The sequence below is a fragment of the Amblyraja radiata genome, chromosome 14, assembly GCF_010909765.2.
Source record: "Amblyraja radiata isolate CabotCenter1 chromosome 14, sAmbRad1.1.pri, whole genome shotgun sequence".
Lineage (NCBI taxonomy): Eukaryota > Metazoa > Chordata > Chondrichthyes > Rajiformes > Rajidae > Amblyraja > Amblyraja radiata.
The window spans coordinates 2,884,630-2,900,150 of NC_045969.1; the positions used below are offsets into that span (position 1 = coordinate 2,884,630).

The 15,521-nt window shown below is 42.8% G+C and overlaps 1 protein-coding gene across 4 annotated transcripts in view; it reads right to left on the reverse strand.

Moving 5' to 3' along the window:
- Window positions 1–286: 286 nt before the first annotated feature.
- Window positions 287–15,521, reverse strand: part of LOC116980283 (E3 ubiquitin/ISG15 ligase TRIM25-like) — a 39,297-nt gene continuing 24,062 nt past the window's right edge. For 2 of the 4 annotated variants that reach the window (XM_033032351.1, XM_033032350.1), the window contains exons 5-10: window positions 13,486–13,599; window positions 12,651–12,764; window positions 9,380–9,493; window positions 4,704–4,817; window positions 2,418–2,527; window positions 287–875 (exon numbers count right to left, since the gene is read on the reverse strand). In XM_033032351.1, the coding sequence (XP_032888242.1) occupies window positions 823–875; window positions 2,418–2,527; window positions 4,704–4,817; window positions 9,380–9,493; window positions 12,651–12,764; window positions 13,486–13,599 (619 nt within the window). In that variant the 3' untranslated portion in view covers window positions 287–822. Of the gene's footprint in view, window positions 876–2,417; window positions 2,528–4,703; window positions 4,818–9,379; window positions 9,494–12,648; window positions 12,765–13,485; window positions 13,600–15,521 lie in introns of all 4 variants that reach the window. The other 2 variants (XM_033032352.1, XM_033032353.1) reach the window with 2 other exon arrangements.

Consider the following 15,521-nt stretch of genomic DNA (forward strand, 5'->3'; position numbering starts at 1 on the left):
CCTCATAATGGCCATTTCAAAAGGAGACGGTCTCATAGTTCTCCGTGCTGAGGGATTTGTTGACGAGCTTGCGACCTTGAGATTCCATCTGTGCTTTCAGTTCAGAAGTTTAATTCGGCCTCTGTTATTGAACAACACATTCTTGCCAGATAAGCCTGTCTGGTAACCGTCTGAAGCGTTCTAGTGTCTTAATTGAAACAGAAAAAACAAAGTTCCACAGATAAAATGTCTATTATTCTCCTGACACTCTCTGACACCATGTAATGAGTTGAGTCGAACACACATCAAGATACAACACATGTTTATTAAAGTTCACTTACAGCATTGGTCTGCAGTACATTACAGTTCCTAGCAGCTACTCATACTGAATGGCGTAGGCAAGCTCTAGGAAATATGAATCGCATATTAGGTGGAGCAACTACTAACAAGCACAATTGGTTAGTAGGAAATAACCAATCTACACTTTTATCTGTTGTGGTACTTGCTTCAACAACCTCCTCTGGCAGCCTCATTGACACCATCTCCCATAGCTCCCTCACCAATGATACACAAACCCTTCACCTGAAACCAATATCAAAAATCTTTTATATCCAAGATTATTAGGCCCACACTATGAATGATTAATCCCTCTGATTGGACTGTGTTTACCCTCAATTTGACTAAATTGATATATCAGAAAATAATGGTCAAACAAAATGTGTAGGAAGGAACTGCAGATGCTGGTTGATACCAAAGATAGACACGAAGTACTGGAGTAACTCAACGGGTCAGGCAGCGTCTCTGGGAAAAGGAATAGGTGATCTTTCAGGTTGTAACACTTCTTCAGTCTGAGTCTGTATCGCCTAACGTCTCGAGTCCTGTATCGCAGGATCGTCCTGAAAAACAAAAACACAAAATAAATTTATCTCCACTCTCATCAGTGAGTTGGTACAAAATAAAAGCTGAAAATAACACATGGGTATCGGGCACAGCGGGTAGAGCCGCTACCTCACAGCGCCAGAGACCCGGGTTCAACCTTGACTTTGGGTGCTGTTTGTATGGAGTATGTACGTTCTCCCCGTGACCTGCGTGAGTTTTCTCTGAGATCTCCGGTTTCCTCCCTCATCCCAAACACGTACAGATTTGTAGGTTAATTGCCCCTCTGTAAAATCTCCCCTAGTGTGCAGGGAGTGGATGAGAAAGTGAGATAATATGGAACTGGTGTTCTTGAAGGTAACATGGAACTAGGGGGTGGCACGGTGGTGCCGAGGTAGAGTCGCTGCCTTATGGCACCAGGGACCCGGGTTCGATCCTGACTACGGGTGCTGCTGTACAAAATTTGTACGTTTTCCCCGTGACCTGTGAGGGATTTCTTCTGGGAGCTCCGGTTTCCTCCCACAGGTTTGTACGTTAATTGGCTTCGGTATAATTGTAAATTGTCTCTAGTGTGTGTGGGATAGTGTTAGTGTGCGGGAATTGTGATGAAGCCGAATAAAGTTACAAAAATAAGAAAATATTAAAATAGGTTTCTGGGCTAGATTACAGCTTATCTTTATTGTCAAATTAGGCTTGCCTCAGGTTGCGGTGTGTGAGATAATAAATACCATAACATTGTCCCAAGTGACAAGCAGAGAGGAGCTAGATCTCTTTGAAGTAAGATGCCGTAAACCAAATGGTCAATGTTATGGGGGAGGAGGTGAGAAAGGAAGAGAGAAACAGCTAGTCATATCTGTGAAGTAAGATGCCGTAAACCAAATGGCCAATGTTTATGAGGGACCAAATGACAGAGAGGAAGCAGCGAAAGAGCTAGGGTGATCTCTGTGAAGATAAAATGGCATAAACCAAATGGCCAATGTTTATGAAGGACGAAGTGACGAGAGAGGAACCAGGGAAGTAGAAAGATAAAATGTCGTAAACCAAATGGCCAATGTTATCTTGTACCATGTAAACAAAATGCCTTTGATGTGATGCATTCTGTGGAAACCTTTTCCTGTACCTCTGACCATGACTAATGTCTGTGGAATGTGCTAAGGGGACAAAAAAAACTATTTAATGCAATGTAACTCTTGTTCAGAGAAGTGGACTGAGGACAGTCGAGTGTCTACATTGGTCACTTGACTGGAGTTCTCCCTCCCTTCCATCGGCCGATAATAAGTAAAGTTGTGAACTGGTCTAACAAACAGTTTGTGTGGTGTCTGTTTATTAAGAAGCGAACCTGGTTTAGTTGTTAAGAAAAGTAGCTTTTTCAATTGCTGGTCGGAGAGTACTTATCTTGTTTCCGCGCTGTATCTCTAAACTAAACCAAACCATTAATTTTAAGGCTTTGGTTTAGTTTAGGTAAATAAATGTAGTTATTTGCAGGTGCAACACATCACAGACATGTACATTCACAGCTGGAGAGAGTGAGTGGTTCAGGTTAAGAGGCTGAATTGCCTTACTTAGCATGTCCATTATAGTTGTCTGGTACTTCTGATATTCGTTGAAGTTCTTCTGGACAATGGAGGCAATATTGGACAGATTCATGGTGTGACACTTTTGCTGTGAGGTGCTGTAATGAAATGGTGAACCGTAGTATTATTCATGAAAACATTGAGATTAAGAAACCCCAAATACCATGAAACATTATGCTCCCGACTAATTAACTGCATGTGCAGGAAAGAGCTGCAGATGCTGGTTTATACTGAAGATAGACACAAAATGCTGGAGTATATCAGCGGGACAGGTAGCATCTCCGGAGAGAAGGAACAGGTGACGTTTTGGGTCGAGACCCTTCTTCAGACGACAAATGTGAAAGTCCAGGACATTTCAGTTCTTTGTGCATTCACACCTTCAAGGGATTTGGATGATATTTTCAATGCGAGAATACATATGATCTCCCGGTGCCTCAACCTGATCTCCCGGTGGCTCAGCACTTCAATTCCCCCTCCCATTCTGAATCCGACCTTACTGTCCTGGGCCTCCTCCATGGTCAGAGTGAGGACCACCGGAAATTGGAGGAGCAACACCTCATATTTCGCTTGGGCAGTTTGTACCCCAGCGGTATGAACATTGACTTCTCCAATTTCAGGTAGTCATTACTGTCTCCTCCCCTTCTCAGCTCTCCCTCTAGTCCTCTGGCTCCTCCTCTTACTTTCTTCTTCCCGCCCCCCCACCCTCACATCAGTCTGAAGAAGGGTTTTGGCCCGAAACGTTGCCTATTTCCGTCTCTCCATAGATGCTGCCTCACCCGCTGGGTTCCTCAAGCATTTTTGTCTACCTTCGATTTTCCAGCATCTGCAGTTCCTTCTTAAACTATACATATGTCCTTGCCAGATTGTCACTGATATGGGAAGGCAGCTCACCAGGATGATGGGTATAAGTAGCCTATTCCTGCTCCCACTTTAGCCTGTCGAGATGCAGAGCGGAAACAGGCACTTCCTCTACCGAGGGTACACAAAAATGCTGGAGAAACTCAGCGGGTGCAGCAGCATCTATGGAGCGAAGGAAATAGGTAACGTTTCGGGCAGAAACCCATCTTCAGACTGAAGAAGGGTTTCGGCCCGAAACGTTACCTATTTCCTTCGCTCCATAGATGCTGCTGCACCCTCTGAGTTTCTCCAGCATTTTTGTGTACCTTCGATTTTCCAGTATGTGCAGTTCCTTCTTGAACCCTTCCTCTACCGAGTCTGTGCCGACCAGCGATCCCCACACTATCACTGTCCTACACACACTAGGGACAATTTGCAATTTTACCAAAGCCAATTAACTCACAAACCTGTACGTCTCTGGAGTGTGGTTGGAAACTGGAGCACCCGGAGAAACGTACACTCCACACAAACAGTGGTATTCCCAGCCATCTCCCTCACCTTAAAGCTGTGCTCACTTGTATTTGACTTAAGGTTATTTCCCCCAGTATATGAGAAAACTATGCCCTCTGAATAACACTGTTGTGTTATTCAGCGATCCCCGCACATTAACACTACCCTACACACACTAGGGACAGTTTTTACATATGTATACATTTCATACCTGGCCAATTAACCTACAAATCTGTACGTCTTTGAAGGGTGGGAGGAAACCGGAGCACCCAGAGAAAACCCTGTACGTTCTCCCTCCCGATCACAGGGAGAACGTACAAACTCCGTACGGGCAGCACCCGTAGTCAGGATCGAACCTGGGTCACTGGCGCTATGAGGCAGCAACTCTACCGCTGTGCTACCCTGTCTTTGTTGTGCTGTCGTGGGATAATATCGAACTGGGGGATATAGTTATGAGATAAGAATGCAGGCATCTAAAACTGAAATTACTGAGCTAAGCAAAGCAAGGGCCATAGATACATGGAGCACGGAAGCAGGCCCTTCGACCCAACTTGTCCATGACATCTAAGATGCCCTATCTACGCTAATCCCAGTTGCCCGTGTTTGGCCCATTTCCTTCCACCACATTCAATTGCAAAAAAGGTCCCAACCCCAAACATCATCTATCCATGTTCTCTTGAGATGTTTCCTGTTCCGCTGAATTATTCCAGCATTTTGCGTATTCATTTGTCAAAAGTCCCCCTCGCTTGTATCCACCTATCACTCGCCATGCATTGTCCTGCCCCTCCTCTCTTCAAGTTTTCTCCCCTCCATCTCAATAAGCCTGAAGGGTCCCGATCCAAAACAGCATCTATCTGTTTTCTCCACAGATGTTACCTGACCCGCTGAGTTACTCCAGAACTGTGTGTCATTTTTTGATTAAACTACCTGTTGATTTGCGGTCCTTGAGTGCTTTGTTCTGATTTTCCAGTGGTATTAGGCATATTGTCACCAAAAAGAAATGATACAGCATTACTCGTCGATGCTCCAAATACTGGCTGACTAAAATAATACAAACCGTAAATTAGCATAAACAAGATTATAGAAAATTAGAATCAATATTTCAAGCAATATTTAGAAGTAGAGATGGAGTAGAGAACTTCATATTCCGTGGAGTCAATATCAACAACAACTTCTCCTGGACCACCCATATTGAAGCAACGTCCAAGATAGCACACCAACGCCTCTACTTCCTTAGAAGGCTTAGGAGGTTCGGCATATCCCCAACAACTCTCACCAACTTCTACAGATGCGTCGTGGAAAACAGTTCTTCAGGATGTATCACCGCTTGGTTTGGGGACAGCTCCATCCACAAGAAATTGTAGCAAATTGTGGACGCAGCCCAGACCATCACACTAAACAACCTCCCTTCTATTGACTCCATTTATATCTCACGCTGCCTCGGCAAGGCCAGCAGCATAATCAAGGACAATGGTGAGAGGGGGGGAGGGGGGGGGACTATAAAACCCAGAAGTGCGGGCGTGGCTCAGTCTCTGCAAGATGGAGGAGGGAGAAGTCACGACTCGCTGTCTTTAGCAGCATTGCACCCTGCTTGAAATGGTATGAAACTGCACTTGAATTTGGTGGCCTTGCACCAGCCGTGAGTGAGTGAGTGAGCTGCCAGCACAACAGGCTTGAGTGACTGAGCCACCAGCCCAATAATCCATTCGGCCCACAATGTCCATACTAGCCCTCTGGAAACCAGTCCCTGGAAACCAGTCCCTTCAGCCCACAACACCCATACACCCATATTGTGTAATTTTATTTTATATAAATCACCCCTGAAACTCGATATGAAGACGACTTGCACATTTTTTATTAAATTAGAGAAAAACCGGAAAAACTTCGCGTATTTTTTAGTCCAATCAAAGCACAGTTAACATTGAGTTGTCTGCCAGTTGGCCAATCACGCACTTTGTTTCAGGCTAGCACACAAAATTGCTGAGGGGGCTTCACAGATGCCTGTTTTACTGGAGATTCCGATTTGTTGTTCTGTGGAATAAATGTTGTGGAAACTTGCAGCAGGTAATTGTATTTAGTGGGGAAAGCATTAGAAAGGCTGAAGAAAGTGCTGCTAAGTTGATGGAAGTGTTGAAAGTGATGTAAGTCTTGAAAGCAAAGTCCCTGCTGAGGTCCTGGAACACAATAATTAAGAGCTAGGAACCAACTCTAACTAAAAGGTAAGATCTAAAGTCTGAAATTATGAAAATCTATCTGTATGGAGTTTAATTAATTTAATTGCACCCTTTTATAATGTGAATAAATTCATTCGTTCACTTACTTCATTCATTCACTTACTTCATTCATTCATTAAGTTGAGGGCCTAAACTATATGTATCCATCACACAGTCAATTAAACATTGTCACTAATGCCAGCCTGTTGTAGAGTAATAAGTCTTTAACAGCTAATCTCGGAGCTGCCTGCGAAAACTTACCGGGAAAAGTGCTCCGATCGCGGGACATAGGTACTCGCGGTAAAGTGAAGCCGCGGTCTCAATTAATAAGTGGCCGATTCGCGAACGCGGAGCCGCGGATCATCTCCGCGGGCAGGCGGCAGGGAGGTTGTACATAGTGCCGTCTATAGCGGTCGATATCAGACCCAGACAACGGGAAAAAAACAGGGAGGGATATCGATCATTATTTATAGGCTTCCATTGCAGTGGAATTCCATTCCGTTTTTCCCCCCGTTGTCGGGGTCTGATAACGGCCGCTATAGACGGCACTATGTACAGCCTCCCCCCCCCCTGCCCGCCCGCGGAGATGGTCCGCGGCTCCGCGTTCACGAATCGGCCGCTTACATCGAGTATCTATGTCCCGCGATCGGAGCACTTTTCCCGGTAAGTTTTCGCAGGCAGCTCCGAGATTAGCTGTTAAAGACTTATTACTCTACAACAGGCTGGCATTAGTGACAATGTTTAATTGACTGTGTTATGGATACATATAGTTTAGGCCCTCAACTTCATGAATGAATGAATTTATTCACATTATAAAAGGGTGCAATTAAATTAATTAAACTCCATACAGATAGATTTTCATAAATTCAGACTTTAGATCTTACCTTTTAGTTAGAGTTGGTTACTGGCTCTTAATTATTGTGTTCCAGGACCTCAGCAGGGACTTTGCTTTCAAGACTTACATCACTTTCAACACTTCCATCAACTTAGCAGCACTTTCTTCAGCCTTTTTAATGCTTTCCCCACTAAATACAATTACCCTGCTGCAAGTTTCCACAACATTTATTCCACAGAATAACAAATCAGAATCTCCAGTAAAACAGGCATCTGTGAAGCCCCCTCAGCAATTTTGTGTGCTAGCCTGAAACAAAGCGCGTGATTGGCCAACTGGCAGACAACTCAATGTTAAACGTGCTTTGATTGGACTAAAAAATACCCGAGGTTTTTCCGGTTTTTCTCTAATTTAATAAAAATGTGCAAGTCGTCTTCATATCGAGTTTCAGGGGTGATTTACATAATTTTTTTTACACAATATGTGAAAATTTCATGTAGTTTGGTGACTTGGGTCACGAAATCCTTTTTCTAGACACATTTTTGATGCTCGGCCCACAGCCTATATGTATCTATACACTGTAAATGGATCGGTTGTAATCATGTATTGTCTTTCTGCTGACTGCACAGCACGCAACAAAAGCTTTTCACTGTACCTCGGTACACGTGACAATAAACTAAGTTGAACTGTAACTGAACTGTAGTATTTTCACAAAAAGAATCAGTAATATATAATAATTGGATACGTTAACTAAAATGCTGGTATTTAGGAATTTAAAGTCTAAAAATAGTTGAACAGTGAAAATATTTAAATGAATACTAGACTAAGTGGGACCCATTGGGTCCCAGCATCACACGGGAGGGCTGGGATCTCTACACCAATTCCAATATTGGTGGCCAGTGGGGGGGGGGGGGGGAGTGAGTGGGGTGGCTTTCTGGAGTGCTAGTATGGGTGTTGTGGGCTGAAGGGACTGGTTTCCAGCGGGCTAGTATGGACATTGTGGGCCGAATGGATTATTGGGCTGGTGGCTCAGTCACTCAAGCCTGTTGTGCTGGCAGCTCACTCACTCACGGCTGGTGAGCTGGCAGTTGACTCACGGCTATTCGTTGAAATTCCATTTCAAGCAGGGTACAAGGCCACCAAATTCAAGTGCAGTTTCATACCACTTCAAGCAGGGTGCAAGGCCACCAAATTCAAGTGCAGTTTCATACCATTTCAAGCAGGGTGCAATGCTGCTAAAGACAGCGAGTCGTGACTTCTCCCTCCTCCATCTTGCAGAGACTGAGCCACGCCCGCACATCTGGGTTTTATAGTCCCCCCCCCCCCCCCCCCCCGAAGGGGCGTGGCCTTCATGGCATGATTGACAGGAGAGAGAATCAACATTTTTAAACACAAATAACTCTTTTATTTTTCATCGATGGGAAAAATCCTCGGCACCTGATGTGCGGAAGGGGACTGAGTAAGATGGCCAAAAATCACAGCCGTACGTGGTAGCGTATTTTCTAAAATCAATATAAAGCGCAAACAGGAAGTGGTCAAGATTAGACTTTTAATTATATAGAAGGCAAGCCACCTTTAATTAGGCAAGGCAACTTTAATTAGGCAAGGCAACTTTAATTAGGCAAGGCAACTTTAGCATTTCCAAACCAAAGGCAACACAGCTTTAGCATTTCCAAACCAAAGGCAACACAGCTTTAACATTTCCAAACCAAAGGCAACACAGCTTTAGCATTTCCAAACCAAAGGCAACACAGCTTTAGCATTTCCAAACCAAAGGCAACACAGCTTTAGCATTTCCAAACTATATTTTCAAACCATATTAAGGACACTGACAGGTCAGTAAAACCACTCACAGTTTAGTAGACATGTGTTCAGTGTTATTCACAGCTCAGACTGAGAGACGTGACCCTCTTGCTCACCCATCATGCAGAGACTGACTGAGGCACTCAACACTTCCGGGTTTTATAGCCCCTATGTAAGGGGCGTGGCCTTCAGGAGAGAGAACCTCAACATTTTTTAAACACTAATAACTTATTTTACATTGATGCGCAGCGAAGGGGGACTGAGAAAGATGGCCAAAAATCACAGCCGTAAAGTGGCAGCGTTGTTTCTAAAATCGTTATACAGAACAACAGAAGTGGTCAAGATCAAACTTTTAGTAATATACATGTGCTAAGGCAATAACTTTCAATGGTTTGTCCACATCCGGTATCTACTTTAGAAGTTTATTCCCAAATTTGGCACAGTTTGTGTCGTCTTTATATCCTGGTTTGTGTCTTCAGGTTGAGGTTCAGGTTTATTATTGTCATGTGTACCGAGGTACAGTGAAACACTTTGTTTTGCATGCTGTCTAAACAGATCGGCAACACTCTACAGAAATACAATCAAATCAAACTCAAGTACAACTGATAGAGCAAAAGGGAAGATACAGAGTGCAGAATATAGATCTGATCATTGTAGCGCATCAGTTCCACAGACAATCTATCTTTTTTCTCCACAGATGTTGCCTGACCCGCTGAGTTACTCCAGGACTGTGTGTCATTTTTCGGTTAAAGTACCTGCTGAATTGTAGTCCTTGAGTGCGTTGTTCTGAGTTTCCAGCAGTATTAAGCGTACTGCTACCAAAACTAAATGAGGAAACATTACTCGCCGATAGTCCGAATCTTGGCTGACTAAAAGAATACAAATAATACAAACCGTAAATGAGCATAAACAAGATTATAGAAAATTAGAAGCAACATTTCGAGCAATATTTAGATGGAGTAGAGAACTTCATATTCCGTGGAGTCAATATCACCAACAACTTCTCCTGGACCATCCATATAGGGTTGTTATTCAAAATTCAATTGAAAATCCAAAAATAGTTGAGACAGTGAGAATATTTAAAGGTACATGAGCTACGGAAATAATTTGCATTGGTTTGTTCACATCTGGTATCTACTTTAGAAGTTTATTCCCAAGGTTGGCATTTTTTGGGTAGTATTTCATATCCTGGTTTGTGTCTTTGAGAATATCCTAGTTATATAATACATTTTAATATAAAATATTTTATTAAGTTAAAGATTAACTTGACTTTTTTGGGTTCTGAATAAACTGAAGTTTTCTAATTGTGTGCTGTAGAGGAGTGTGGTAAACAGGAAACCTGCATCCAAGCTCTTCTGATAGTGCTTGGATTGACAATTGACAATTGACAATAACGGGAGAGGGTGTGTTTCCTGGGGACTTGGTAGTTTCTGTAAACAGAAATCTTCTGGCTGTTATTGATAAAGATCGTTACATTGATGAGGCGGAATTGCAAATGTTGGGCTTTTGACTAAGTTCCTAGAAGTTTGTGATCAACAGTTGGTGATTGATATAACTATAGTATGACAAGTGTATTGTATTAGTGACAAGTATACTTTGAATGGTTACAGCCTGTGATTGATTTGTGTTAAACGTCATTGCTACAACTGTATAAACATGTGACTATGTTTCCAAAATACTATAAAAGATGCCGTATGTCTTCATTCATTAGAGTGGTGGCTCATGGAGAGTTAAGTGTCTGTTGCATACTTGACTGTATCCCTGACACTGTCGCCGGCTGATGATCAGTAAAGCTTGTGCTGGTTTACCTAACCTATTGTGAGTTGGCTGTTTTAAGAAATGAACCTTAACATCTTCAGGTTGAATATTGTCAGGTACAGTGAAACACTTTGTTTTGCATGCTACCCAAACTGATCAGCTATACTATACAGAAATACAATCTAGTCAAACTCAAGTACAATAGGTAGAGCAAAAGGGAAGATACAGTGTGCAGAATATAGATCTGAGCATTGTTGCGCATCAGTTCCAGAGACAAAGTCCAATGTCTGCATTGGGGTAGAGAACACCTCTCCTAGTGTTCTAATAGTCTTACCATACAAAGTCAATATCAATCATTTGGATTTAAGATTTCTTGCTTTAAATTTCTACCGATTCGAAGAGGTGCTGAAAGTACTATCATGTATGAAGGTAGACAAATCTCCAGGGCCTGATCATGTATATCCGAGGACATTGTGGGAAACTAGAGAGGAAATTGCAAGAGGCCTGGTTGAAATTTACGAGTCGCCTTTAAATACTGGAGAGGTGCCGGAAGACTGGAGGGTGGCAAATGTTGTGCCTTTATGCAAAAGGGCTGCAGGGTAAATGCTGGGAACTATAGGCCAGTGAGCTGTAGTTACTAGATCTGTAGTTACCAGATAGTATTCTGAGGGGTAGGATATACATGTATTTAGATGGACAAGGGCTGATTAGGGATAGTCAGCATAGTTTTGTATGTGGGAGGTCGTCATTGAGTTTTTTGAAGACGTGACCAAAAAGGTCGATGAGGGCAGGGCTGCAGATGTTGTATATATGGACTTCAGCAAAGCAATCAGCAAAATTCTGCATGGCAGATTGCTCTGGAAGGTTAGATCGCATGGGACCCAAGGAGATATAGCTGAATGGATAGAAAATTGGCTTCATGGAAGGAAGCAGAGGGTGATGGTGGAAAGTTGCTTCTCAGACTGGAGGGCTGTGACTATTGGTGTTCATCAGGATTCAGTTACTATTTGTCATCTATATCAATGATCTGGATGAGTACATACTGGGCAAGATTAGCAAGTTTGCTGATGATACAAAAGTGGGTGGTTTTGCAGATAATGAAGATGGTTGTGAAAAATTACAGCAGGATCTTGATTGGTTGGCCGGATGGACTGAGGAATGGTTGATGGAATTTAATATAGAGAAACATGAAGTGTTGCATTTTGGGAAGTCCAACATGGGCAGGACCTACACAGTGAATGGGAGGGCTCCGGGGTGTGTTGTGGAGCAAAGGGATCTATGAGTACAGGTGCATGGTTCCTTGAAGGTGAAGTTGCAGGTAGATCGGGTGGTTTAAAAGGTTTTTGGCACATTGTCCTTCATCAGTCAGAGTATTGAATATAGAGGTTGAGAGGTCATGTTGCAGTTGTATAAGATGTTGGTGAGGCCACATTTAGAGTATTAGAAATGTAGAAAATAGGTGCAGGAGGAGGCCATTTTGCCCTTCGAGCCTGCACCGTCATTCATTGTGATCATGGCTAACCATCCACAATCAGTAACCCGTGCCTACCTTCTCCCCAAATCCCTTGATTCCGCTAGCCCCGAGAGCTCTATCTAACTCTCTTTTAAATTCATCCAGTGATTTTGGCCTCTACTGCCTTCTGTGGCAGAGAATTCCACAAATTCACAACTCTCTGGGTGAAATTTTTTTTTTCTCATCTCAGTTTTAAATGGCCTCCCCTTTATTCTTAGACTGTGACCCCTGGTTCTGGACTCCCCCAACATTGGGAACATTTTTCCTGCATCAGTTGTGTTCAGTTCTGGGCACCGTGTTATAGGAAAGATGATGTCAAGTTGGAAAGGGTACATAGAAGAGTTACGAGGATGTTGCCAGGACTAGAGGGTGTGAGCCATAGGAAGAGGTTGAATAGGCTGGGACTCTATTCCTTGTAGCACAGGAGGATGGTCTTATAGAGGTGTATAAAATCATGATAGGAATAGATCGGTCAGATGCAGAGTCTCTTGTTCAGAGTAGGGGAATCGAGGACCAGAGGACAAAGAATCATAGATTCATGGAGCACGGAAGCAGGCCCTTCGGCCCAACTTGTCCATGACAAACAAGATGCTCTATCTACGCTAGTGCCAGTTGACCATGTTTGGCCCATTTCCTCCACCACAATCAATTGTAACAAGGTCCCATCCCAAGCATCACCTATCCATGTTCTCCAGAGATGTTGCCTGACCCGCTGAGTTACTCCAGGACTGTGTGTCATTTTTCGGTTAAAGTACCTGTTGAATTGTAGTCCTTGAGTGCGTTGTTCTGAGTTTCCAGTGGTATTAAGCTTACTGCGACCAAAACTAAATGAGAAACCACTACTCGCCGGTAGTCCGAATCCTGGCTGACTAAAATAATACAAATAATACAAACCGTAAATGAGCATAAACAAGATTATACAAAATTAGAAGCAACATTTCGAGCAATATCTAGATGGAGTGGAGAAGCTCATATTCCGTGGAGTCAATATCACCAACAACTTCTCCTGGACCACCCATATTGAAAAGCGGTGTTATTCAAAATTCAATTGAAAATCTAAAAATAGTTGGACAGTGAGAATATTTAAAGTTACATGAGCTAAGGAAATAATTTGCATTGGTTTGTTCACATCTGGTATCTACTTTAGAAGTTTATGCCCAAGGTTGGCACTTTTTGGGTAGTATTTCATATCCTGGTTTGTGTCTTCAGGTTGAATATTGGCAGGTAAAGTGAAACACTTTGTTTTGCATGCTATCCAAACTGATCAGCTACACTATACAGAAATACAAGTCAAACTCAAGTACAATAGGTAGAGCAAAGGGGAAGATACAGAGTGCAGAATATAGTTCTCAGCATTGTAGTGCATCAGTTCCAGAAAGTCCAATGTCCGCAATGGGGTCGAGGTGACTTCTTCACTTTTGCTCTAAGTGTTCTTACATTCTTACTAAACAAAGTCAATATAATTCATTTGGATTTACTGTTTCTTGCTCTAAATTTCTACAGATCCAGAAACTAATATTAGCAGCAGTACAAATATAAGTTTAAAGTTTTTGAAATATTTTTCATTTAGTAAGAGAGATGTCAACAAACCTGGTGCTCTGCCCAGATAATGCCTGGAATGCGCATCCAAAGTCTGAATTTGATTTCAAAGGAATTTCCTCCTGTTGGGTTACAGTAGTTTTGGATGTTTGAAACTGTGAATATCTAAAATAATTTTTAAAAAAAATACAAGCTGTGATCTGGAATAAACAACATAAAGTTGCACCATGACTTTCTACACCCAATTGAGAGATTATGTTGAATAATGTTCAATTAGCTCTGTACAAGTACTCCATATGCAGCTTTACCAAAGTCTTGCTTAGATGTACGAGGATGTTGCCAGGACTCAGAGCTGTAGGGAGAAGTTGGGCAGGCTAGGATTTTATTCCTTGGAGCGCAGGCGAAGTAGGGGGTGGGTGGGTACATGGGGTGGGGGTGGGTGGAGGGGGGTGATGTGGGGATGGGGTGGGGTGGTGATCCTTGGACACCAATTGTTGAGCCTTCCCGAGATGTCGTGGGCCTAACTCAATGAAACCCCAGTGAAGGGAGGTGCCTGCTTGATAACCCCAATGATATACTTGCATCTACAGGATTCTTTTTTTTTTTTTTTTAAGAGCCAGTTAACATGTAAGTAGCTGTTTTTTTCCATACAGAGTTATTTATTATCATTAGCATAAGTTGGTGTATTTAGTTAGATAATACTTTGGCTTTGGGCTTGGTTTTCTTAGTCGAGCGCTTATGCTGGAGTTATCGCACAAGGACTTTGTGTTTTAATTGTAATTTAGGATGTAGAAGCTTTGGAGAGGGTGCACAGGAAGTTCCCCTTAGAGCTAATACCCTTTAAGGAGAATACAGACTGGATCAGAGGTTGGACAAATGTAGATTGTTTTCTCTGGAACACTGGAGGTTAATGGGAGACAGGAAGGGGAATGAGAGTCATAGATTGGGAAGGCAGTCAGAACCAGGGTGGAAATGTCAAAGACTTAGAGGGCAAACCTTTAAAGTGAAAGAGGCAACATTTAAAAGAGATGTGCAGGGCAAGTTATTTTTAATGCAGATGATGACGGTGGAGGCAGATATGATAGTGGCATTTCCTAAGAGGCTTTTAGATAGGCACATGGATATGCAGGGAATGGAGCGATACTGTTCATTTGTCAGCAGAGGAGATCAGCTACAGACATTGTGAGCTGAAAAGCCTGTTCCTGTACTGCAATTTTCTATGTTCTATGTTCTATACTGCGAGACTGAAGAAATATTTTAGTTTAGTTTATTTATTATCACGTGTACTGAGATACAGAGAAGTTTTTGGTGCGTGCTATCCAGTCAGTGGAAAGATTATACATGATTACAATCAAGCCTTCCACTGTGTACTGATACAGGATAAATAACTTTTTATCCATAACTGCATTTCTATAATGGTCTATATTCTGGTATATTTTGCACTACCTGTGGTATTTGTGTACGACTTGTTTGTACTCATGTATGCTTTGATTTGACTGGATTGCGCACAAACAAATGAAACAATGTTGTTTACAATAGATTTGCACAGCACTGAACAATCAGAGGTATCTAATCTATCCAGATGTATTCATACAGAGGAAAGATTCAAGTTCCTAACAGTCAATATCACTACGAAGTTTCCCCGATGACCCATATTGAAGCATTGGCCAAGAAAGCACCCCGACGTCTCTACTTCCTTAGGAAGGCTTAGGAAGATAGGCATCCCATGCCCCCTCCCCCCGCCAACAAGTCTCACCAACTTCTACAGATGTGCCGTGGAAAGCATTTTATCGGGATGCATCACAATATGGCTTGGGAACAGCTCCGTCCAAGATCCGCAAGAAATTGCAGAGAATTGTAGACGCAGCCCAGACCATCACACAAACCAACCTCCATTTACACCTCACGCTGCCTCGGCGAGGCCAACAGCATAATCAAAGATGAGTCACACCCTGGTCACTCCCTCTTCTCCCCTCTCCCATCAGGCAATTGTACAGAAGTGTGAAAACGCACACCGCCAGATTCAGGGACAGTTTCTTCCCTGCTGTTATCAGGCAACTGAACCATCCTACCACAACGAGAGGGCA